Source organism: Cetorhinus maximus, chromosome 12 (genome assembly GCF_964194155.1).
Source record: "Cetorhinus maximus chromosome 12, sCetMax3.hap1.1, whole genome shotgun sequence".
In the NCBI taxonomy this organism is placed as follows: Eukaryota; Metazoa; Chordata; class Chondrichthyes; order Lamniformes; family Cetorhinidae; genus Cetorhinus; species Cetorhinus maximus.
In genome coordinates, this window is record NC_135890.1 from 62,319,457 (window position 1) to 62,343,480 (window position 24,024).

Here is a 24,024-nt window from a genome sequence, read left to right on the forward strand (position 1 = left end):
TTTTAGCAGGTACAAGGGAAGCAAATCAGCAGAGGCATTAGTGGAGTACAGAAAGTGCAGGGTGGAGCTTAATAAAGCAATTAGGAGAGCAAAGAGGGGATATGAGAAAGCTCTAGCTGGTAAAAGTAGGGAAAATCCCAAGATATTCTATAAGTATATCAATGGAAAGAGGATAACCAGGGAAAGTGTAGGGCCCATAAGGGACCAAGGGGGCAATCTATGGGTGGAGCCAGAGGACATCGCTAGAGTGTTGAATGAATACTTCACGTCTGTCTTCACCCAAGAGAGGATGAAGGTATCGAACTCGGGGAGAGAGACTGCGAGGTTCTTAAGCAAATTGATATAGGGAGTGACAAGGTATTGGAGGTGTTGGCAGGCTTAAAAGTGGACAAATCTCCAGGTCCAGATGATTTGTGTCCCAGGCTGCTGAAGGAGGCTAGGGAGGAGATTGCAGGGGCTCTGACCCAAATTTTTAATTCCTCTCTGGCCACAGGGGAGATGCCAGAGGACTGGAGAACAGTTAATGTGGTTCCGCTATTTAAGAAGGGTTGTAGAGATAAGCCAGGGAACTACAGGCCAGCGAGTCTCACATCAGTGGTAGGGAAACTATTGGAGAAAGTTCTGAAGGAGAGTATCTATCTCCACTTGGAGAGGCAAGGTTTGATCAGGGATAGTTAGCATGGCTTTGTCAGAGGGAGGTCATGCCTAACAAATTTGATTGAATTTTTTGAGGAGGTGACCAGGTGTGTAGATGAGGGTACTGCAGTTGATTTAGTTTATATGGATTTCAGCAAAGCCTTTGACAAGGTCCCAAATGGGAGACTTATATAGAAGGCAAATGCACATAGGATACAGGGTAATTTGATAAGGTGGATTCAAAATTAGCTTAGTTGTAGGAGGCAGAGGGTGATGACAGAAGGATGCTTTAGTGACTGGAAGCCAGTGTCCAGTGGCGTACCACAGGGATCTGTGCTGGGTCCCCTATTATTTGTCATTTATATAAGCGACATAGATGACTAGGTGGGGGGTAGGATTAGTAAGTTTGCGGATGACACAAAGATTGGCTGGGTGGTTAACAGTGAGGTTGAGTGTCTTTGGCCACAGGAAGATATAGACGGGATGGTCAAATGGGCAGATAAGTGGCAGATGGAATTTAACCCTGAAAAGTGTGAAGTGATACACTTTGGAAGGAGTAACTTGACAAGGAAGTATTCAATGAACGGCATGGCACTTTGAAATTCTGACGTATAAAGGGACCTTGTGTGTGTCCATAGATCTCTGAAGGCAGAGGGGCATGTTAGTTGGGTAGTGAAAAAGGCATATGGGACACTTGCCTTTATCAATCGAGGCATAGATTACAAAAGTAGGGAGGTCATGTTGGAGTTATATAGAACCATAGTGAGGCCACAGCTGGAGTACTGTGTGCAGTTCTGGTCGCCACATTATAGGAAGGATGTGATTGCACTGGAGGGGGTGCAGAGGAAATTCACCAGGATGTTGCCTGGGATGAAACATTTAAGTTATGCAGAGAGGTTGGATAGGCTTGGGTTGTTTTCATTGGAGCAGAGAAGACTGAGGGGCGACCTGATCGAGGTGTACAAGATTATGAGGGGCTTGGACAGGATGGATAGGGAGCAGCTGTTCCCCTTAGTTGAAGGGTCAGTCACAAGGGGGCATAAGATAAAGGTGAGGGGCAGGAGGTTTAGGGGGGATGTGAGGAAAAACCTTTTTACCCAGAGGGTGGTGACGGTCTGGAATGCTCTGCCTGGAAGGGTGGTGGAGGCGGGTTGCCTCACATCCTTTAAAAAGTACCTGGATGAGCACTTGGCACTTCATAACATTCAAGGCTATAGCCAAGTGCTGGTAAATGGGATTCGGTAGGTAGGTCAGGTGTTTCTCATGTGTAGGTGCAGACTCAATGGGCCGAAGGGCCTCTCTGCACTGTGATTCTGGTTGGGGAGTCTAAAACACAGGGACACAGTCTCAGGGTAAGGGGCCGATCATTTAGGACTGAGATGAGAAGAAATTACTTCACTGAAGGGGTTGTGAGTTCTCTACCCCAGAGGGTTGTGGATGCTCCATCATTTAATACCATTAAGGCTGGGAGAGACAGATTTTTGGTCACTCAGGGAATTAAGGGATACAGGGAGCAGGGAAATGGAGTTGAAACAGAAGATCAGCCATGATCATATTGAATGGTGGAGCAAGCTCGTTGGCCATATGGTTCTATTCCTGTTATTGTCACTTGTGTTCTTGGCCAGAATATTTTGCTTGTTGGGCAGGCTGACCTGAATGAGCGTAAAATGACACGCGATGACATCGGGCAAGCATCCCGGTGTCATCACGCTCTCGTGCAATATTTCAATCGGCAGGCATGCACGGGAGTCGGCGGCGCGCCCACTGACAATTAAGCAGCCTATAAAGGCCATTAAAGTCATAATTAAAAGAAATTTTTTGCTGCCTGGCCAACCTTACAATTGGTGGGCAGGCAAATTGGCCAGGAGGCCTTTGGATTTTTTGCAAAACCTCATCCACGGGCGGGATGAGGCTTCGATCAGTGACTTTGTTTAAATTAAAATTCTTCAAACTAATTTCAATCATGTTCCTGCTCATGTGACAGAGTCACATAAGGAGACATGTTTTTAACATTTTTATATTCTTTATTTTAAAAATCTTTAGCTCCCTGAGGCAGCTTTGTGCCTCAGGGAGCTTTTACTGTGCGCACCCACCCACATGCGCAAACTTCCACGCTCGCGCTCCTGCCCCCCACCACCACCCCGGCAGTGCTGAGCACTGCAGCGCGCGATTCATGCTGGGTGGCCGTTAATTGGCCAGCCAGCGTGAAATCGCAGTCGGGGCCTGATCGCGGGCGGCGGTCTGTTTCACAGCTGCTCCCGCTCATCCCTGCTGAGCCCACCAGACGATCGGAAAATTCTGGCCATTGTGCTCTTGTACTCCAGTCCCCCAACACTGTATAGGTAAGTGCCTATTTCTTAGTTCCACACAGAGTTGCCACCGGCATTGCAGCTGGTGAACATGAAGTCACCTTGAACATTGAATCCCATCCAACATTTCCCATTTTCACCCATCAGAAATATTACAAAACCTTGGGCAGAATATTAAGCTCAGTGGGCAGGTGCGCGCCCGATCTGGCTGAGCATAAAATGACGCGCGATGACATCAGGTGAGCATCCCGAAGTCATCGTGCAGTCTCACAATATTTCATTCGGCAGGCGCGCACAGGAGTCCCGACCGCCCCCACTCACTCCTGTCGAGCCCGCACGCCAAGGGAAAAATTCCACCCCAGCTGTACTTGAAAACCCATCTCGAAAATTAGCCTATGAAGCATCGCTAATAATAATTAGCTTCATGTTCTTTGGGTCACCTAAGGATGGGAACATAAGTGCGCATTTATCCAGATTTAACTTTCTCAATGGGGGAATTTTACAGCCCCACCCCTGCCCCCCAGTAGGTGTGCTTTTGGTGGGTGGGCACGTGAAATAGGTCAAGTGGGTATCCCACCTCCTTCCCACGCACCTCAGACCTGGTCCCCAGAATATAGGGGGTGATTAAGGCATCCAGTAGGCCGCCTGTCATTAGGCCTATTGAGGCCCTTAATGGCCCAATTAAGTGGCAATTAAGGACCCCATTTCTCCTCCACTGCCATGATACACTGGGCAGTGGAAGACGGGCGAGAGTGGGAAGGCCGGTTTTCTACCAAGTTGATGAAAAGGCAGGAAGGAAAAGGAGGTACATTCTTTTGGAGGTGTCCCCGATGCACACAGGGCACCTCTCTCCCGCCATTTGTACATCCCTGCCTGGCCTCCAAAACCCAACCCCCACACCTCTCGCCCCCCCACTCCCCGACCCCCCAACTCCGAGGGTGCCCATCCTCTCCCCACCCAAGAAACCTCGGTGTCACCTTTTCTGCCATCCATGATACTTCATGGGCTTCCTTGGAGTCCCAGCATCATCCCACTACACTCTCCTGGTATTGCTAGGACTGCAAGAGCTACCAGCCAATCAGATTGGCTGCAGCACTCGAAGGGGGACTTCCTTCCACTGAGTGGTAGAAGTCCCAGCCTCAGTTAGTTAAGATCACCCACAGTGTATTATCGATACAGGGCAGCCTTATTTAAAGTCAGTCAGTTTCTGACTGACTTTTCTTCTCACCCCTATAAAATTCAGCCCAATATTTTCTTAGCCCTTAAAATGATTCATTGTAGTACTTAGCTCCATCACATCAAACTAACATCTTGTCTAGTCTGAGTACACAATCAGTTCAACTGACCAGTCAAGCTTTACAATTGCTCTGTCTCTTCTTGAGATCTAACATCATCCTTATGTGAGGACCGAGCACAATTAATCAGGGTGAGAGTGATGTGCTAAATAGGATTGCTGATTTAAAGTAATTCCAGACCTACTCTGCTTAATATCTAAACCAATAAATTTAAACACCCACAAGCCTGACTCCCAAGTTTAAATCTTATCAATAATACATTTCTCAAATTATACAGTTGTTATGATCCCAGCTTATGTTATTACTGGACACGTCAGATCCCAGAAAAGAACCTTGCTTGATAGACCATCATTTTTTTTAAACCATGGAGGGTACTTACTGAAACAGATTTACAGCAGTCTGTTGTTGACTTATTAACAAAAAAGATAAAACATTTATAAAACAAGAAACATTAACTATATTACAATAGACAACAAAAAGGTTGGAAAGGTTTCTACACAGACACCAAGGAAAAAATGATTCAAACTCACGCTATCCCTATTACACCCGCAATATCCTTACAGACCCAACACTCCAGTGAAGAGGTATCACTATTTCCATGCTCGAACTGGTTCAGCTGTAAAGAGGTTTCTTTTCAGGTAAACCTCTGAACCTTCACTAGAAGTCTTTCCAGAAATGGCATCTCCCTTGAGATATCCAGAAAACTCACTCTAAATTCACTATTACTTTAACTTTAGAGCGATACATACGAGTTCCTTAAACTCATTTTGTCTGCAGTCTGTCATCATTTCCAGCTAGAGAGAGTCTTAGACCTTTTCTGTCTTCACTCTGTGGTATAGACATACTGACTGAACTAAAATCTGCCTTTCTGTCTCTCCCTGTGTCTCTGTGGGTCACTCTCTGATCCATTGTTGCTAGGCAACAGCACTTTTTTTCCTACTTTTTGTGTTTGTTTTTAACTTCCCTAAACTACGAACACCTTGGTGACTCATCTCTTCAGTTCAAGAGTGGTAAAACCTCATTAAAAATGCATGTTATACAAACAAGGCCTGGTGACTTCCCAGCTCCAATAAAAAAATACTCAAAAATTAAACCAAACCCAGGTTTCACCTTTCTTAACACACAAATAAAAAAGTATAAATTAAACTTAAATCTATATCTTGTTCCTAACACCCATAAATACAAATATAACTTGCTTAAAACTATATCTAATTCCTAACACCTCCCCACGAAAAAAACTGATAAGGTATCTTTAGGAGGCATTTTCATTTTCCATTACCATCTCTTATCACTACTCTATTTTACATATACAGATTTTACTCTGGCAGTAACAATGTATTTATATCAAATATATATGGGTTTTCCCATATGAATCATATTCTACTCAAGTCCATTTTGATCACGACATTCTTCTTCCTCCATATTTGCTCTTGATAAAGCATTTGCTATTATATTGTCTATTCCTGCTATGTGAATGATTTTCAAATTGTATGGGAGTAGCATTACACTCCACCAAAATAATCTCAGATTCTTGTTATGAAACTTTGCTAAAAAGTTTAAAATTTATGGTTGCTATAACTAACAGTCTCTGTAGAGTTGTTGGATATGTAGACTTTAAAATGTGGTAGAGCCAACACAAAACTCAAAGCCTCCTTTTCCACTGTTGGGTATTTCCTGTGACATAAATTTAACTTTCGCGAGAAGCAACTGACTGGCCTTTCGATCCCCATCTCATCCTCCTGTAGCAAAACTGCACCAACACTCACATCACTGGCATCAACAGCTAGTTTAAATGGCTTAGAATAATTTGGTGTTGCTAAAACCGGTACAGTAGTCAGTACAGCTTTCAAGCTGTCAAAGACACTCTGACACTCCTCTGTCCATTCAAATCTTTTGCCTTTCTTTAACAAGCTTGTCAGGGAAGCAACTACAGTGCTGAAATTCGGAATAAACTTCCTATAAAATCTATTCATGCCATATACTGCAAAATCTCCCATTTTGCCTTAGGCACTGGAAAATTCAAGATAGTCCTTATTTTTGCTTCTCTAGGCGCTACTTCGCCTTGTCCCACAGTGTGGCCCAAATAAGTCACAATTGTTTTGGAAAATTCACGCTCTAGCAAGTTTCTGACCAAAATAGCTCTTTGTAATCAGTCAAACAATTTGTTCAAGTGTTGTAAATGTTCTTCCCTAGTTTGGCTGAACACAACCAAATCATCAATGTGTACAACACAGTTGATTAATCCTTCAATGATCTTGTTGGTTAATCTTTGAAAAGCTGCTGGTGCATTCTTCATTCTGAAAGGCGTGACTTTGGCTGTATTGGTCAATGGAACTTGCCAATATCTCTTCAATAAGTCACTTTTTATAATGAACCTTGCTTGTCCAAACTTCTCAATTCAGTGTTCTAATCGCGGAATTGGATATAAATCATCCTTTGTGACCACATCAACTTTGTGATAGCCTGTACACAATCGTTGTGATCCACCTAGCTTTGGTGCCATTACAATAGGTGAGCTCCAGCTGCTGCAACTCGGTTCAGTAATGCCATTCTCCATCGTGAACTTGATCACTTCCCTCACTTGAGCTAACCTCTCTGAGTCTGTAAGAATGTTGCTTTATGGGTGACATATCCTCCAACTTAACAGCATGTATTGCCAAAGATGTTTTCCCTGGCCTATTTACACAAATCAATTTGCGAATTTGTAATAGCTTTTGTAAGTCACCTGACAGCTTTCTGGAATATAGCAGAATAATGCATCTAAATTTTTAAGCACCTCCATATTATCCAATCGAATTACTGGAGGGTCAACTTTAGAATTTTCAATTTCTGATTCATTCTAGAATCGCTCTGATATTTTAAGTTCACTCCCTACTTCTTTTACCACTGTAAATATACTCCGCTCCTGACTATCTTCCCTGTCATAAAATCACTTTAACATATTAACATGACACACTCGCTGCTTTTTCCTCCTGTCTGGAGTACTCACTATATAATTTACATCATGCAGTTTCTTTTTGAAGCTGGGTACAGTGGCACAGTGGTTCATGCTGCCACCTCACAGCTCCAGGGACCTGGGTTCGATCCTGACCTCAGGTGTCTGTCTGTGTGGAGTTTGCACGTTCTCCCTGTGTTTGTGCTGGGTGCTCTGGTTTCCTCCCACCATCCAAAGAGGTACCTGTTGGGTGGATTGGCTATGGTAAGTTATCCCCCAGTGTGTGTGTGTGTGTGTGCCCTATGATGGACGGGTGTACTGTCAGGATAGGCTCTGACTCCCTGTGACCCTGAATTGGATGAAGCAGTTCTGGAGAAGTGAGGTTTCTTTTTGATTTGGTATGGTCCAGTGAACCTTGCTTTTAATGGTTCACCAGAGACAGGTAACAACATTAACATCTTGTCTGCAGCAACAAAATTTTGTGCTTTGGCATTCTTATCTGCTCTAGCTTTCATTGCTTGTTGAGCAATTTTCACATGCTCTTTGACAAACTCACATGCTTTGGTTAACCTCTCCTGGAAAGTTTACAGAGGTCAAAAGCGTAGGTGGAATTTTCTGTGTCAGGTGTGAGCGGACAATATGGCGAGAAGGTAAGAAATCGGTGTCACGACGTCGTGAAACCAGTTTGCGATCATCTGCTCAGCCCATTGATGGCGTTTCCTGCCATTGGACGTCGGGGACCTCATTGTATCATTATAAGGCCAACCCAATGGAATCAGCTCCCCTCCGCTGGATCGTCCACCCATCACATCGACGTGTTTCACAGCAGCATATATAAGGCACACAGTTGGCAGGCTGAACTTTGAGGGGAACCTGGAGGTGAGTGCACAGTAACGTTGTGCAGCACTCACAAGGGATGCCTGTTGGATTTCAAGGTTGAGGTGCGTTGGAGGGTGGGGGAAAGGGCTGCCCTGCGGTTGAGGTGCGTTGGCGGAGGGGGATCGAACTGCCCTGCAGTTGATGGTAGTGCACAAGCACGTGCGAAGTTGGGGAAGGGAAGCGGCCTTAGGGAAACTTTGTATAAAGTGACCATTCCTCTACAGCTGAGACAGTTCAGACACAGCCAAATTGACATGCTTGGAGTCGGGCCTCTAGCTTATCTGCCCACTCAAGCAATGCAGAGGCAGGAAAGTGCCACCAAGTGCTCCAGAGCTTTTCACCCCTTGGGCACAGACTGCAAACTAATGAGTGTTTTAGTGGACTGCAGAACAATTGGATGACTGCACACATTTTACAATCTCCTCGCTAAAGCTGGCCATGGAGCAGTTACTTCTGGAGGCGCTCACAGCCCCTTGCAATGTCATCATCCTAGTTTGGACCAGTGTCCCCCATGGTTCAAGCTAACAGCTCAGCCTTGCACCGCGGGTTAGGAGAATGCCTGCACCTGAGCTGAGAGCACAGCAGGCAGTCCAATGGGCAAAGCTGCCGCCAATCAGTCAGGTGGACTGGGGCAAAGGTGGGTGGGATTTCAGGTAGCCATGCAGCGCACTAAACTCTGGCCATCCAAGTGGTGGCCAGGACTCTCCGGGATGCGCTGAAGGGACCTTTAGACTTAACCAAGACAGGTTCTTAGTACACCCAAGCTAAACCACACGTCTCTCTCTTTCATCCGGCAGGAGGAGTACATCAAGAGCATGGAGTCCAGTGACCTAGCTGTATGCCTCTTGGCGTACAGAGAGCAGAGACAATGGAGAAGAGAGCAACAGAGGCGCCTGACTGCTGTTCACATCTGCCATCTGCAGCAGGATTTGGTGCCACTGGGACATGGGGGGCATCCACTACCATTGGCTGTGAAAGTGACCACGGCGCTCAATTTCTATGCCAGTGGCTCCTTTCAGGGCCCCACAGGTGACCTCTGTGGGACCTCACAAGCCTCCACCCTCAAATACATCCATGAGGTCACGGATGCCACCTTCTCAGGGGCACACAACATTGTGCATTTCGCCCGGGACCGGGACAGCCAGGATGCAAGAGCGATTGGATTTTCCCAGATCTCGGGTTTCCCACAGGTGCAGGGTGTGATCAACTGCACTCACGTGGCGCTCAGATCTCCGTGGTAACAAGTGGTCAACTATGTCAACCGCAAGGGCTTCCACTCACTGAATGTGCAGCTGGTGTGTGACCACCACAAATGCAACCTGCAGGTGTGCACACGGTTCCCAGGGAGTGTGCATGACGCCTACATCCTCAGTCGGTCACAGATCCCTGGCCCTTCCAGGGTCCACAGAAGCTGCAGGGTTGGCTCCTCGGGGACAAGGGCTACCTGCAGAGGCCGTGGCTGATGACACCCGTGCGGCGGCCTTAGACTGCAGCAGAGTGACGCGATAATGAGGCTCATGCTGCAACTCGCAACTTGGTGGAGCAAACCATTGGGATGCTGTAGATGAGGTTCCGGTACCTGGACCGGTCTGGTGGAGCCCTGCAATACAGTCCACAGAGGGTGTCATGCATCGTCGTCGTCTGCTGCACCCTTTACAACCTGGTGCTGCAACGGGGAGAGGAGCTGGCTGAGGAGGAGATGGAGGAGCTGGAGGTCTTTGACGAGGAGGACGTCAACAGGGAAGAGGGTGAGGAGGTCCTCGAAGGCGACAATGACAACGATAAGGCCCTCGCACTGGCCAGACGAGGCAGTCGCGCCCGGGAGACCCTCATATCTGTGATTTGTGGAGGATGATGACAACATGCAGTGAGGAGACACCATCGATCCTCACATTGTATCTGTGAATGTTTGACTCCTGTCTAGCCGAGGACAGCTCGCTTGTGCTCCGTGATCAAAGTCACATCATGGAGATGCAGCTGTGAAACTTTAAAAGCATCTGATCCTTTGTCCACCTTCAGCACCTGAGCCCTTCAGGAGCACAACATCACTGGACACAGATGCTGAAGAGATGGGGGCCAGCCGCACCTTAAAGGTGCTGAGAGCACACAGAGAGAATGATGGAACTCTGTGACGCCTGCCCACAACATTCTGGTAGCAATGACAAGCACCATTGAGGTGCAGGCATCAGTGATGTATCCAGGGAGCGTGAGGCCCGACCATCACTTTGGTCTGAAGGCTGCACAAAGCACAGGGAAGAGGTCCTGGACTGAGACACCTGCCTTTATCTTGTGCAGGAACCAAGGTTTAACATCTGAGTGAGAAGAACACTGTTCATCAGAACAAGGAGCCAGAGGCAGGGAGACATTCTTGGGAGTTTATTGACAATAGTGAACATTATGTACAAATGATTAACACTCGTGCTCAGGCTGTGTAACTCCATCTTCTTAACTTTCCTAGTTCTTGGTGCCCCCCTGACATCCACAGCGGAGGTGGAGGCAGCCTGCTGACTGCTTGGCGGGTGTCCTCTGGAGGCCTGAGACCTGAAGGGCCCCGGCCTGCTTTCGGGGTTCTGCTATGTGGCAGTGGCACCTTCCTCGGCCTGTGGAGCTGGAGCTGCTGAGGTCACAGGAAGAGGGGATTCGGATGGGCCGGACACTCTCAGAGTCATCTCCGGGACAGCCCTGGAGTGTGCACCTGCTGATCTTCCTCCCTATGGGTGCCCGAGGGTCCCTGGCTGACTCCTTGAGGAGAAGGGGTAGCTGGAGTGAGATCAGGCTGCCCACAGCCCTCTCACATACACACTGTTGGAGGCCAACTATGGCATCAGCAATGGATTTCAGCCCATGCAACAGTGCAGGAGCAACATCCTGGACCAAGTTCTCCAAGGTGGCCGCCATCCTACCACTGTTGACCTCAGTGAGTTGCAGTGCCGGCACTATCACCTCAGAGTGAAGGAGGACGGACTCCTCCATCATGCCTCGCAATCTGAGGAGTGCAGTGGACATCCCTTCCTGATGTTCCCGAGCTTGCCTTTACAGCTCCAGCAACTGAGGTATGACCGAGTCCAGAGGCTCCTCATCTGACTCGGACTCAGCAACGTTCTGGCTTCCAGCAGCCCTCCGAGTGCCAGGGACCTGGGAAGTCCCTGCCGCCACCTGCTGTGGATCAGCCAGCGCGATGTGCTCACCAGATCGTGATCCCGAGGCTACTCTAAAGCTAGGTCCCACCGAGGTGTGTATCGCCTAGCTGGTGGAGGGTGTGGGTGAGCACTGTGACGGGACTTCAGGGAGGGTTTCAGCAGATTCCTCTTCTGAGCTTCCCTTGGGGCTTTATTGGAGGCCCTGAATCATGGACTCCCTCAGCTGTTTGGCAGATGTGCCTGTGAAAGCAAGGGGAGATAATTAGTGCATGGCAGTGGCCCGTGAAAGAGGACACATCACTCACAGCATGGCTGTCTGATGGATGTTGCACTGCTGGACCCTCACCGCCAACCTCACCGTCAGTACAGGAACTGTCCAGAACTGGCCAACCGGAGGAGTCTTTTTTCAAAGTCTGTGAGGACCTTGATTTTAGGCATTCCTCCACCGGTCTGCAACCTCTCCCTCTTATTGTGTGCCAGCTTGTCCTGCATGAATAGAGATGGAGAGAGTGTAAGCAGGATGCCTGCCAGGCCAAATGATAAGTATGTCTGGCATGTGTAGGTGGTGAGTGGTCCCATGGATGGGATGAGAAGTGAGAGAGTGAGCGGTGATGTCCCTTGAACTGGCAGTGAGAGAGATCCCTGCAGATGTATGATGGGTTTGTGAGTGTGTTAGTTGAGAGTGATGAGAAGAGTGACTTACCCTGGCAGAATGGAGGAGATCATTCATCAGCACTGGGTGGCTGTCCTCTTTTGCAGGGCGTTGGCGCTGTCCTCTTTTGCAGGGCGTTGGCGCTGACCACTGCTGCCACCACCTCCCAAGCCGGATGAGCGTTGTTGCTGCCCCTCCTGCGGCCTAGGCAGGGGTATAGGATATCACTGCGGCCCTGTACTGTGTCCAAAAGGTGCTCGAGGAACATATCATTGAACCAAGGGCCTGCAGTCTTTTTGCCTTTCGGGGCCATCCTGTCTCCCATGCAGCAGTCCTGGGCTGGAAGCACTGAGAGGTGTGCATGCAGCTGCACTTTAAATATGCGCTCAGTGTGGTGATGGCGTGATGGGTGAATGAGAGCCCGCCCACCATGGATGGTGTGTTTCCCGGGAATGCATAATTAATGCAGCGGGTTTGGGACTATACGGCGTGAAAAGCCGCCATTGCAGCCGGCGGGTAAAACATTGTTTTCCCCAACCACTACAGCACTTAGTGCAAATCTGGGACGATCCCGCCTGTAGTCTCTGAGCTTTGGTTTATAAATTTTTCTTTAATTAATTTCAGTAGTCACCTCATGCCCATATATCAGTTCAAAAGGACTCAATTCTGTTGACTCATTAGGGGCATCCCTAATAACAAACAGTAAAAATGGAATAAAAACAGAAAATGCTAGAAAAACTCAGCAGGTCTGACAGCATCTATGGAAAAAGAGAAACAGAGTTAACATTTCAAGTCCATATGACTTCTTCAGAGCTAAAGAGAAGTAGAAATGTGATGAAATTTATACTGTTTATGGGGGGTGGAGCAGGTGAAACTGGATAGAAGGTCAGAGATAGGTGGGGACTAAGGAGAGAATGACAAAGATGTCATGGACACAAGACAAAGGGAGTGCTAATGGTAGTAGTAAGGGCTAAAGAAGGTGTTAATAGTGGCACACAATGGAATCCCTTTATCCCAATCATTAGGACATTCCTGATAATCGGCTCTAATCATGGTTTTTAAAGCTTGGTACCATCTTTCTAATGCTCCTTGCGATTGTGGATAATAGGCTGAAGATTTAAATTGTTTTATTCCCAAAGTGTTCATTATTTCTTTGAATATTTGTGACATAAAATTTAAGCCTTGATCTAATTGTATTTCCTTGAGTAATCCATATCTTGTAGAGAATTGAGCTAACTTTTCCATTACCATTTTCGTTATAATTTTCCTCAAAGACACTGTCTCAGGAAATCTTATTGAAACATCCGTAATTGTTAAAAGATACTGGGGAGAATTTTCTCCCTGTTGGGGGGGATGTGCAGGGGCAGGCGGGGTGGGCGGGCAGCAGATCGGCGCCCCCTATCGGCTGGGCACCACCATTTTACGTGGGCGAGCCAATTAAGGCCGCCCAGCATGATGCGTACCTGGAAGCGCTGAGCACTCCCTGTGTGGGCAGGGGGTGTTGCCTGAGTCGGGGAGTGCACTCTTTCGCGCATGCGCACAAAAGAGCACAGAAATCTCCCTGAGGAGCTGCCTCAGGGAGATTAGTTGAAGTCCTGAAAATTTTAATAAAGAAAAAAAAAATTTAAGACATGTCCCCTCATATTAAAGTGTCACATGAGCTGGGACATGTCTATGAATGTTATTAAAAATTTTAATAAAACTTTACATACCTTCATGAACCCTCATCCCGCCCGTGGATGAGGTTTCATGATAAATGCGAAGGCCGCCTGGGCTCTTCGCCTGCCTGCCAACCTTAAGGTTGGACGGGCAGCTCCGTTAAGTGTTTTAATTTATATTTAAATGGCCTTTGACAGTTGGGCGGGCGCGCAGCCAACTCGGGTGCGCACCCGCCAAACTGAAAATCTGAATGACGCATGATGACGTCGGGATGCATGCCCGATGTCACCGCGCATCATTTTACATGTCAGCAAGCGGGCCCTGCCTCCGTTCGCTGACCCGAAAATTCAGGCCACTCATTCCCACTGCTTGTTTAGGTAGGGGTCCTACACAATCTGTTAAGACCCTGCTAAACGGCTCTTCAAAAGCTGGTACTGGAATTAAGGGTGCAGGTTTAACTGACGATTGGGTTGTCCCCACTACCTGACATGTATGACATGTCTGGCAGAATTTAACCACATTTTTATGCAATCCTGGCTAACAAAAATGTTTCAGAAACTGAGATGCTACAAGGAACATCCTAGATTGTTTCTTGACTGTGTCATGACTAGGTCTCAGGCCCATAAAATTAGACAAGAAGAAGAAGAAGCTATACAAAATGGAGATAATGTAGAAATTCAGTTATCTGACACTATTTTTGAAAACTTAAGCAAAAAGAAGGAACGTAAAGAGAAGGCAGCTGACACGTCTAGCCCATCTTCTCTAGTAGAAATGCAAGTTCTACATTTTCCTAATATCGAAATGACCGGCCTTTGGAATTTTGTGAGCCACTCGTAAAAGTTCATTCCGATGCCCAGATGAAACTACCACCTGGTGAACTACTGCCCATTCCTCATTGGCTGGTATTTGAGGTGGTCTCTATTTCCTCATTAGCACTTTGTCTTTCTAATTAATAACACTCAAGAATTGGTTCTGATCCAGTCTCTGAGTAGGCTGTTTGATACAGCTCCCAGCTCTGTTGCATTTCTACTAGAGAAGATGGGCTAGACGTGTCAGCTGCCTTCTCTTTACGTTCCTTCTTTTTGCTTAAGTTTTCAAAAATAGTGTCAGATAACCGAATTTCTACATTATCTCCATTTTGTATAGCTTCTTCTTCTTCTTGTCTAATTTTATGGGCCTGAGACCTAGTCATGACACAGTCAAGAAACAATCTAGGATGTTCCTTGTAGCATCTCAGTTTCTATCACTTCCACCGGTTGTTCCAACACCTTCGGTGAGGCTAATATTTTTAAGCAGCCAAGTCATTCCTCAAGATAGAGTCAATTCCTTCTATAGGGATTTGATGCACTACTCCAACTGCAACTTCTCCACTTTCTAAGTCACTCTTTAATCCAACTGTATATAATGGGACAAGTTTATAACCTCCATGTATACCTCCAGTTGATACTTATTTCCTTCATTAGCCCCTCTGGAAGACAACTTGTATCATCAGCCAGCATCAGTGACTGACTTGCCCCAGTGTCGCTCAATATCTTTATTGGTTTGCCTCCTTGATTAGATGAGTAAGGGAATACCTCTCTATAAACAAAATCTTTAAACCTTTCCATAACTTATTTAATTACTTTATTGGAGGAGTAAGGGAGTACATCTCCCTTTGAGATAACACATCCAGAACCTTCACAGGGATAAAAGCAAAATACTGCGGATGTTGGAAATCTGAAACAAAAGCAAAAATAGCTGGAAAAACTCAGCAGGTCTGACAGCATCTGGACAGCATCCAGTGAAACCCAACGCAAACTGGAGGAACAGCACCTCATCTTCCGATTAAGCACTTTACAGCCTTCCGGACTGAATATTGAGTTCAACAACTTTAGATCATGAACTCTCTCCTCCATCCCCACCCCCTTTCTAATCCCCCTTTTTCCGATAATTTATATTTTTAAAATATTTTTTTAATACATTTTTCTTTTCCCACCTATTTCTATTATTTTTAAATTTATTTCCATCCATTGTTTTATCTCCACCTTTTAGCCTATTTCGATCCCTTCCCCCCACCCCACCCCCACTAGGGTTATATGTCACTTACTCGTCCTACTTTCTACCCTTAATGTCATCATTAGCACATTCCATAGCTAAAATATCACCACCGTCAACACCCCTTTGTCCTTTTGTTTATGACATCTTTGACAATCTCTTCTTTGCCTCCACCTATCACTGGCTCTCTATCCAGCTCTACCTGTCCCACCCCCTCAACCAGCTTATATTTCACCTCATTTCTATTTTTCCTTAGTTCTGATGAAGAGTCATACGGACTCGAAATGTTAACTTTGTTCCTCTCCGCAGATGCTGTCAGACCTGCTGAGTTTTTCAGCTACTTTTGTTTTTGTTTCAGAACCATCATAGGCCTGACTCTCTCTAACAGTAATCAAGGAAAGATTTTCTTGACCATCCTGAGCCATATCCTCCTTCCTCGTGCGTTCTGAAGGGACATGTTTCACCTGTACCACTGCTACGGTTTTAATACCCATTTCCTTTCCTGATACAACTTTTTCTGGGGATTCCTTATGTGTTCCTACTACTACAATAGATCTCTCATTTAATTTCCAGCAATTACTTTTCGTATGTCTAGTCTTATTACAATGGAAGCATATTATTTTCTTTACATCAGATTCTAGCCTATCTACTTTATTATTTTGGTGTCCTTCTGTTTGTTCTCTAGAACTGGAACCTTTTCCATCACCAAGTTTTCTATTCCTCCAGTTTCCTTGTGACCATTTCCCCAAATGTAACTGTCTGTGTGAGATATCATAGGAATCAGCCAAAACTGCCACTTCTCCAATCTTTGATACTTGATGCTCATCTAAGTAAGTTTTAATGGTTACTGGAAAACTATTTTGTAATTCCTCCATAATCATGATTTTCCTCACATTCTCAAACGGTTTCTCTATTTTCAGTGATAGGAACCACTGTTCCCACAAAATCTCTTTTTCTCCTGCAAATTCTACAATTGTCTGATTAGGTTTCTTTCTTATGGTCCTAAACTTTAATTGATAGGCTTCAGGGACAAGCTCATAAACATTGAGTATTGCCTTTTTAACCATTGCGTAGTCTGCAGATTGCTCCTCTAACAAACTAGTGTTCACATTCATAGCTGTACCTGACAGGACACTTTATAACATTCAAGTCCAAGCATCCTTTGGCCACTTCAACCTCACAGCTATCTTTTCAAATGAGTTGAAATATCTTTCAACTCTATCCTCTGTAAATTTAGGCACTAAATGAAGATTTTTAATTAAATCAAATTCCTCAGGGGAATCAGAATCATCCTTTGAACCACTATCTCCTCTTTCTTCCTTCACTCTAAGCTTATCTCTAGCCAATGCAGGCTGTCTCAGCTCTTCCTCTCTTTGAAACTCAAGCTCAAGCTTATGCATTTCCATTTCTTTGAATATTTATTTTTCCTGTTCAGGATTTTTCATTTCCATTTCTTTTTCCTTTACCAATTCGAGTTTTTTTTAAATTTCCATTTGTTTTGCTCTTTCTTTTTCTTTTCCATTTCTTTCTAATTCAATTTTTTTTCATTTCTGTCTTTTTCTAATTCAAGTTTTTTCATTTCTCTTTCTTTCTCTTTTTCTTCCAATTCACATCTTTTCATCTCTCTTTCCCTTCCTTTTTCCTCCAATTCAAGTTTTTTTCATTTGCAATTGAATCTTAGCTAACTCCAGATGTGATATAGCAATTCCAGGTTTCCCTTCTTTTAATTCTCTGCTCAGCTGTCACAAACTCATGTCCCACTCCAGGGGCTGCATTTTACAGAGGGGTGGGGGGCACTGCGGACGGCTCAACCCTCAGAAGGAAAGTTGAGGAGAAGCCAACTCACTCCATGCAAACCTGCCCCGCAGCCTTATTACACAGCAGGCAGGCTAAATTAGCTCACAGTGCAAACTCCGCCCCTCACTGGGAAGGGAGTCCCACCCTCAGGAACTGCCGGCCAATCAGTCATGGCTGGCAGCTCCAGCAGTCCCAGCTGCACCAAGAACTCAGCAGAGCTCACTGGACTAGCCATATAAATACTGTGGCTACAAGAGCAGGTCAGAGGCTGGGAATCCTGTGATTCACTTGATTGGCACCTTATCCACCAACCACAAACATTCACTCCCTCCACCACCGATGCACAGTGGCAGCAGTGTGCACCATCTAAAAGATGCACTATAGCAACTCACCAAGCCTCCTTGGACAGCACCTTGCAAACACGCGACCTCCACCATCTAGAAGGACAAGGGCAGCAGATAGATGGGAACACCACCACCTGGAAGTTCCTCTCTAAGTCACTCACCATCCTGACTTGGAGATATATCGCTGTTCCTTAACTGTCACTGGGTCAAAATCCTGGAACTCCCTCCCTAACAGCACTATGGGTGTACCTACACCACAGGGACTGCAGCGGTTCCAGAAGGCAACTCGCCACCACCTTCTCAAGGGTAATTAGGGATGGGCAATAAATGCTGGCCTAGCCAGTGACGCCCACATCCCGTGAATAAATAAAAAAATACTGCAGTTGTGTGGCTGGTGCAGTTAGTTTCTGGCCAATGGTAACCTTCAGGATGTTGATGGTGTAAAGATTGACAATAGTAATGGCAAGGGGAGATGGTTAGATTCTCTATTGGTGGAGATGGTCATTGCCTGGCCCTCTAACAAATGCTGCCTCGATGTTAACGCCTGCCACTCTCATGCCACATATGGATATCAGGATCCCATGAAGTCAATGGCCAGGTTGTCCTGCAGGCAATGGAATTGAAGATGCCTGGAAGGTAAGCGGACAATTCTATTCGTGGGCCCTGGGAGAACAGGACAGGAACTCCACCGCGCACAAGAATAACATAAGCCACAGCTGCCTCGAAATCACACCATCCACATCTGCAATCCCTCCCCCAGCTACAACTTTCCTTGCTGGTGATCACCCGGACCCAGCCTCAGGCCTGAATCCAGCAAGTTGCACTGGGAACGCCTGTTTCTCCACAGCCCACCTGCCAAATTTCAATGTGACTGAGACCTCAAAATCATGTAGGGGGAGTCTCTTCATCCCTACAATGGGGAAGATCAACACACTTTATTAGTCATCAAAAGTCAAAATAGACCCACAGGGAATGGTGAGACTTTGTCAAGTGAGATTAACCAGATGGATTTGGCACATTTCAGAGCAGCTGCACTGGGATTGGGGGCGGCATAGGACTGGGGGCAGGCTAGGCTGGACATTGTGGGCAGGGGTGGATGTGGGGTGGCTCAAAGATGGGTGGTCAGTAGAAATGAAGTTATCAAGTGCAACATTAGGATTACACAATTTGATTGACTTTGGGTTATAAGCATTTCCCGAATGCAATTGTTTCTTTGCTCTATCTGTTGACCCTTAACCAGTTCAATCAGATTTGGCTAAAACCAGGTGAAAAATCATCATTTAAGGAAGAATCTGTTTATGGATGTCCAGGTACCAAAATATATTTTCCCTCTCTCTATAACATTGTACTATAATGACAAATAATGTTTATTGACAAGAATAGCAACATATAGAAATGCTTTAATATAGACAATGGCCAGACACACACACAGGCATAACTCATAAAATGGGTGCTGAGCCAAAAAAGATGATAGGAGGGTGACCAAAGCCCTAGTCAAAGTGGTGGCTTTTAAGGAGGTCTTAAGAGTGGTGAGGGAGATGGGCAGGTGGAGGGGATTTGGGAGTAGCAGAGTGTGGGGCCTAATGGGCTGAAGGCCTGGATGCTAATGGTGCAGCAAGGAGGGGGAGGGGAGTAGACAAGAGAGTTCAGGGGGCTCTATCGGGCTGGAGGATGTAGTTGAGTTCAGGAGGGATGAAGCCATGGAGGCTTAATCACGAGAATGTGAATTTTAAAGTTGATGTATTTAAGGGACTGGACACAATGTAGGTCAGCAAGCAAGCACAGGAGTGATGGGTGAACGGGACCTGGTGTTAGGTAACAGAGTACAGGGTTTTAGATGAACTCATGCTAATGATGGTGCAAGATGGAGGCTGGTGAGGACATGAGTCGAGGGGAAACAAAGACATGGATAAAGGTTTCAGCAGCAGATGAGCTGAGCCAGGATCAGAGACAGGCATTGTTATAGAGATGGAAGGAGGCAGACTGAGTGATGGCGAGAAGGTGGGATCAGACATTGCAAGTTGAATAGGACTGGAAGATTGGAAACAGTCTGGTTCACTCTGACACACCGACCAAGGAAGTGGATGGAATCAGAGGCGGGAACGGTTTGGGATGAGGGCAGAGACCATGGCTTCAGATAATTGATGAAGACATGAGCAAGGCTGCACTTGCTTGAGATTGTATGAATACCCAGTAATTCTCAGACTCAATATTGCTTTGGTGATTCCTATGCAACATAAGGAGAGAAACACAGTGGTTTATAAGTCCGTACTGGCTCCAGAGCAAATCAATACTTATTCCATTTACCCCGGGTCAGACTAATCCCACTGTCCCCCTCACTCCCAGTAGCCCAGCATCAATCCCAAACTAATTCTACTGGCTTACTCTCTCCCCATAGCTCAGTATCAATTCCAAACTAATCCCACTGCCCCACTCTCTCCCCATAACTCGGTATCAATCCCAAACTAACCCCACTGTCCCACTCTCTCCCCATAGCATTGTATCAATCCCAAATGAATCCCACTGCCCCACTCATCCCCATAACTCAGTATCAATCCCAAACTAATCTCACTGCCCCACTCACTCCCATAGCCCTGTATCAATCACAACCTATTCCCACTACCCCACTCCCTCTCTATAGTCCTCTAGTCAATCCCAAACTAATCCCACTGCTCCGCTCTCCCCATAGCCCAGCACTAATTCCAAACTAATCCCGCTGCCCCACTCTCTCCCCATATACCTATATTAATCTCAAACGAATCCCACTGCCCCACTCACTCCCCATAGCCCTGTATCAATCCCAGACTAATCCCACTGCCCCACTCACTCCACGTAGGCCTGTATCAATCACAAACTAATCCCACTGCCCCACTCTCTCCCCATAGCCCTGTATCAATCCCAAACTAATCCCACTGCCTCACTCTGGACCCATATCCCTATATCAATCCCACTGCCACACTCCCTCCCCATAGTTCTCTGTCAATCCCAAATTAATCCCACCATTCCACTCTCCCAATAGCCCTGTAGTAATCCCAAACTAATCCCACTGCCCTGCTCTTTTCCCATTGCCCAATATCAATTCCAAACTGATCCCACTGCCCCACTCTCTCCCCATATCCCTATATCAATCCCAAACAAATCCCACTGCCCCACTCACTCCCCATAGCCCTGTATCAATCCCAAACTAATCTCACTGCCCCACTCACTCCACGTAGCCCTGTATCAATCACAAACTAATCCCACTGCCCCACTCTCTCCCCATAGCCCTGTATCAATCCCAAACTAATCCCACTGCACCACTCAATTCCCATAGCCCTGTATCAATCCCAAACTAATCGCACTGCCCACTCACTCCCCATAGCCCTGTGTCAATCACAACCTAATCCACTGCCCCACCCTCCCCTCATTGCCTTGTATCAATCCCAAACTAATCGCACTGCCCCACTCCCTCCCCATAGCCCTGTGTCAATCCGAAACTAATCCCACTACCCACTCTCCTCATTGCCCTGCATCAATGCCAAACTAATCCCAGTGCCCCACTCTCTGCCCAAAGCTCTGTATCACAGAATCACTGAATTTTAATGGCACAGAAGGAGGCCATTCAGCCCATCGTGTCTGCACCGGCTCTCCAAATGAGCATTATGACCTAGTGCCATTGCCCTGCCTTTTCCGCATACCTCTACACATTGCTTCTATTGGAATAATCATCTAATGCCCTCTTGAATGCCTCAGCTGAATCTGCCTCCACCACACTTCCAGGCAGTCCATTCACTTGTCGTGTGAAAGTTTTTTCTCGCATCACATTTGCTTCTTTTGCAAATCACTTTAAATCTGTTTGAATCCCAAACTAGTCCCACTGTCCCCCTCTGTCATCATAGCCCTGTATCAATACCCAATTTAATCCCACTGCCTCGCTCTCTCCCCATAGCCCTGTACCAACCCCAAACTAATCCCACTGCCCCACTCTCTGCCCACAGACTTGATTGAAATAATTTTCCAATTTTCTCCTAATAAGTGCAATTTAAGTTGAATTAAGCTAACTAGCCAAACAGAGGAACCTGTTCTTTCATATTCAATTCATGAAAAATGTTACAATTTTTTTTAAATTATAAAATAAATATCTGAGTAGACTGTTCTTCCCACACAGTGTCAGAGTGGATGTTATGGTTCAAGCCTGGAGATACAGTAACTGTTCTTTTTCCATTTCTTTGTTCCACAGTTTATAAGACGAGTGTTCGGAGAGGAATTCTCTCCACCACCGGTCATTCCACCAACTATGTCCTGACAATTGAGTTCCCATCAGACCAGCCTCAGAATCACTGGGTCATAAGGGGAGTGGCCTGCTTGTGTCAACTCGATTACTGATCACTGTGCAGATTCAGCTAAGCCCCTATCACAATGTACATGGGCTTTTATTCTGTGGTTACTTTGTGCAGTCAAGGGATAGCTCCCTCCTGCTGTGGGAGTAGAACTCTGTACATTAATCCAGGTTTAGAACAATATTTGTATACCAGAACCGTGTGTGCTTTTTATCCAGAGGTGGATGTAAGTTTTTGTCGATTTATATTGCTCATTCTATTCCAGTGTGAAGGAGCAGCTTAAAATGACTCATTTGGAATCTCCATACTTTCTCAATGAGCTCTTTCATTCCTGTCTGATGTGTTTCTACGCCTGAAGGTGATAGATACTAACCATACATTCATCTCCTGTCTGAGTACAAGTCTCCACTGTTACACAATCCAACTGTGGTTTGTATCAGCCCTGAGTTGTATCATTGAGCATAATGATGATGATGGACAGTATTCATTCTGTTGGACTCACCAATATTCTCTCCATTCTCATGAATAGGGAAATGTGATTGGATGATATCTGTGAACGGAAACACACACGAGTTACACTGTGTGCAAGATAACTGATGAGTGAAGTTACGTTGTTTTATAAGCTGCAGCAAGTTAATGTGTGTCAGGAAAATTAGAGTTACATACTTTCTGGTGGTGTTTTTATTCTGATTTCTAACATTAATCCAGGATCCTGGATGCAAAGGAACATCATAAAAGGAGGAGCCCATTCAGCCCTTCAAAACTTCTCTGTCATTCCATCAGCTCATGGCTGATCTGTATTCTACCTCCGTGCATGATATTCTCCACAATCCTTAATACCCATGGCGTACAAAACTCTATCAATCTCCAGTTTAAAGTTATGGGGAAGTGCAAGATATGAGTATGGTTCTTAATGAAATTTTGTGTCTGTTCTCACAAAAGAGAGGGACAAAGTAGGCGCTATAATTAGGGATTAGGAGTGTGAAATATTGGATGGGATAAACATGATGATGGAGGAAATATTGAGTTGCAGATAAAATGTATCCTGGGCTGTTAAGAGAGGCAAGGGAAGAAATGACAGAGGCTCTGACCATCATTTTCCAATCCTCTCTGGCTACAGGCATGGTGCCAGAGGACTGGGGGACAGCTAACATTGTAGCATTCATTAAAAAGGGAGGAAGGGATAGCCCAGGTAATTACAGACTAGTCCGTCTAACCTCAGTTGAGGAAAATTAATGGAAAAAGTTTATTTAGGAAGGCACAGATTAATCAAGGGCAGTCAACATGTACTTGTTAAGGAAGGTCGTGTCCAACTAAATTGATTGAATTTTTTGAGGAGGTAAGAAGAAGAGTCAGTGAGGGTAGGGCAATTGATGGAGTCTACAGGGATTTTAGAAAGACTTTTAACAAGGTCCCACATGACAGGTTGGTCAGAAAATTAAAATCTCATGGGATCCTAAAGAAATATGTCAACGAATTAGACATAAATGTAGCGGGGACCATTAAGGAGTTGATACAATGATACAAAAATTGACCTTATGGTTGATAATGAGGAAGAAAGCTGTAGACTGTAGAAAGATATCATTGGTCAGGTGGACAGAAAAATGGCAAATGGAATTCAGTCTGGAGGAATGTGCATTTGGGAGGACAAACAAGGCAAAGGATTACACAGTAAATAGGAGGATACAGAGAGGTGTAGAGGAAGTGAGGGACCTTGGAGAGAATGTCCACAGATTGCTGAAGGTAGCAGGACAGGCTGATAAGATGATCAAAGGCACACAAGATACTTTCCTTCATTGGCTGAGACCTAGAATATAAGAGCAGGGAGATTATCCTAGAATTGTATGGAACACCACTAGGCCACAGCTGTGTGCAGCTCTGTACTATGTATAGTTCATGTCACCACATTACAGGAACAACGTGATTGCACTAGAGAGGGCACAAAAGACTTTGCCAGGAATGGAGAATTTTAGCTATGAGGAAGAGATGGTTAGGGTTATTTTCTTTAGCACATAGGAGGCAGAG

The 24,024-nt window shown here is 45.8% G+C and overlaps 1 protein-coding gene across 1 annotated transcript in view; it reads left to right on the top strand.

Moving 5' to 3' along the window:
- Positions 1-22,045, top strand: part of LOC144687508 (dynein axonemal heavy chain 3-like) — a 706,779-nt gene extending 684,734 nt beyond the window's left edge. The window contains exons 61-62 of the mRNA XM_078553740.1: positions 18,930-18,990; positions 21,900-22,045. Of these exons, the coding sequence (XP_078409866.1) occupies positions 18,930-18,990; positions 21,900-22,045 (207 nt within the window). The remainder of the gene's footprint in view (positions 1-18,929; positions 18,991-21,899) is intronic.
- Positions 22,046-24,024: the final 1,979 nt, after the last annotated feature.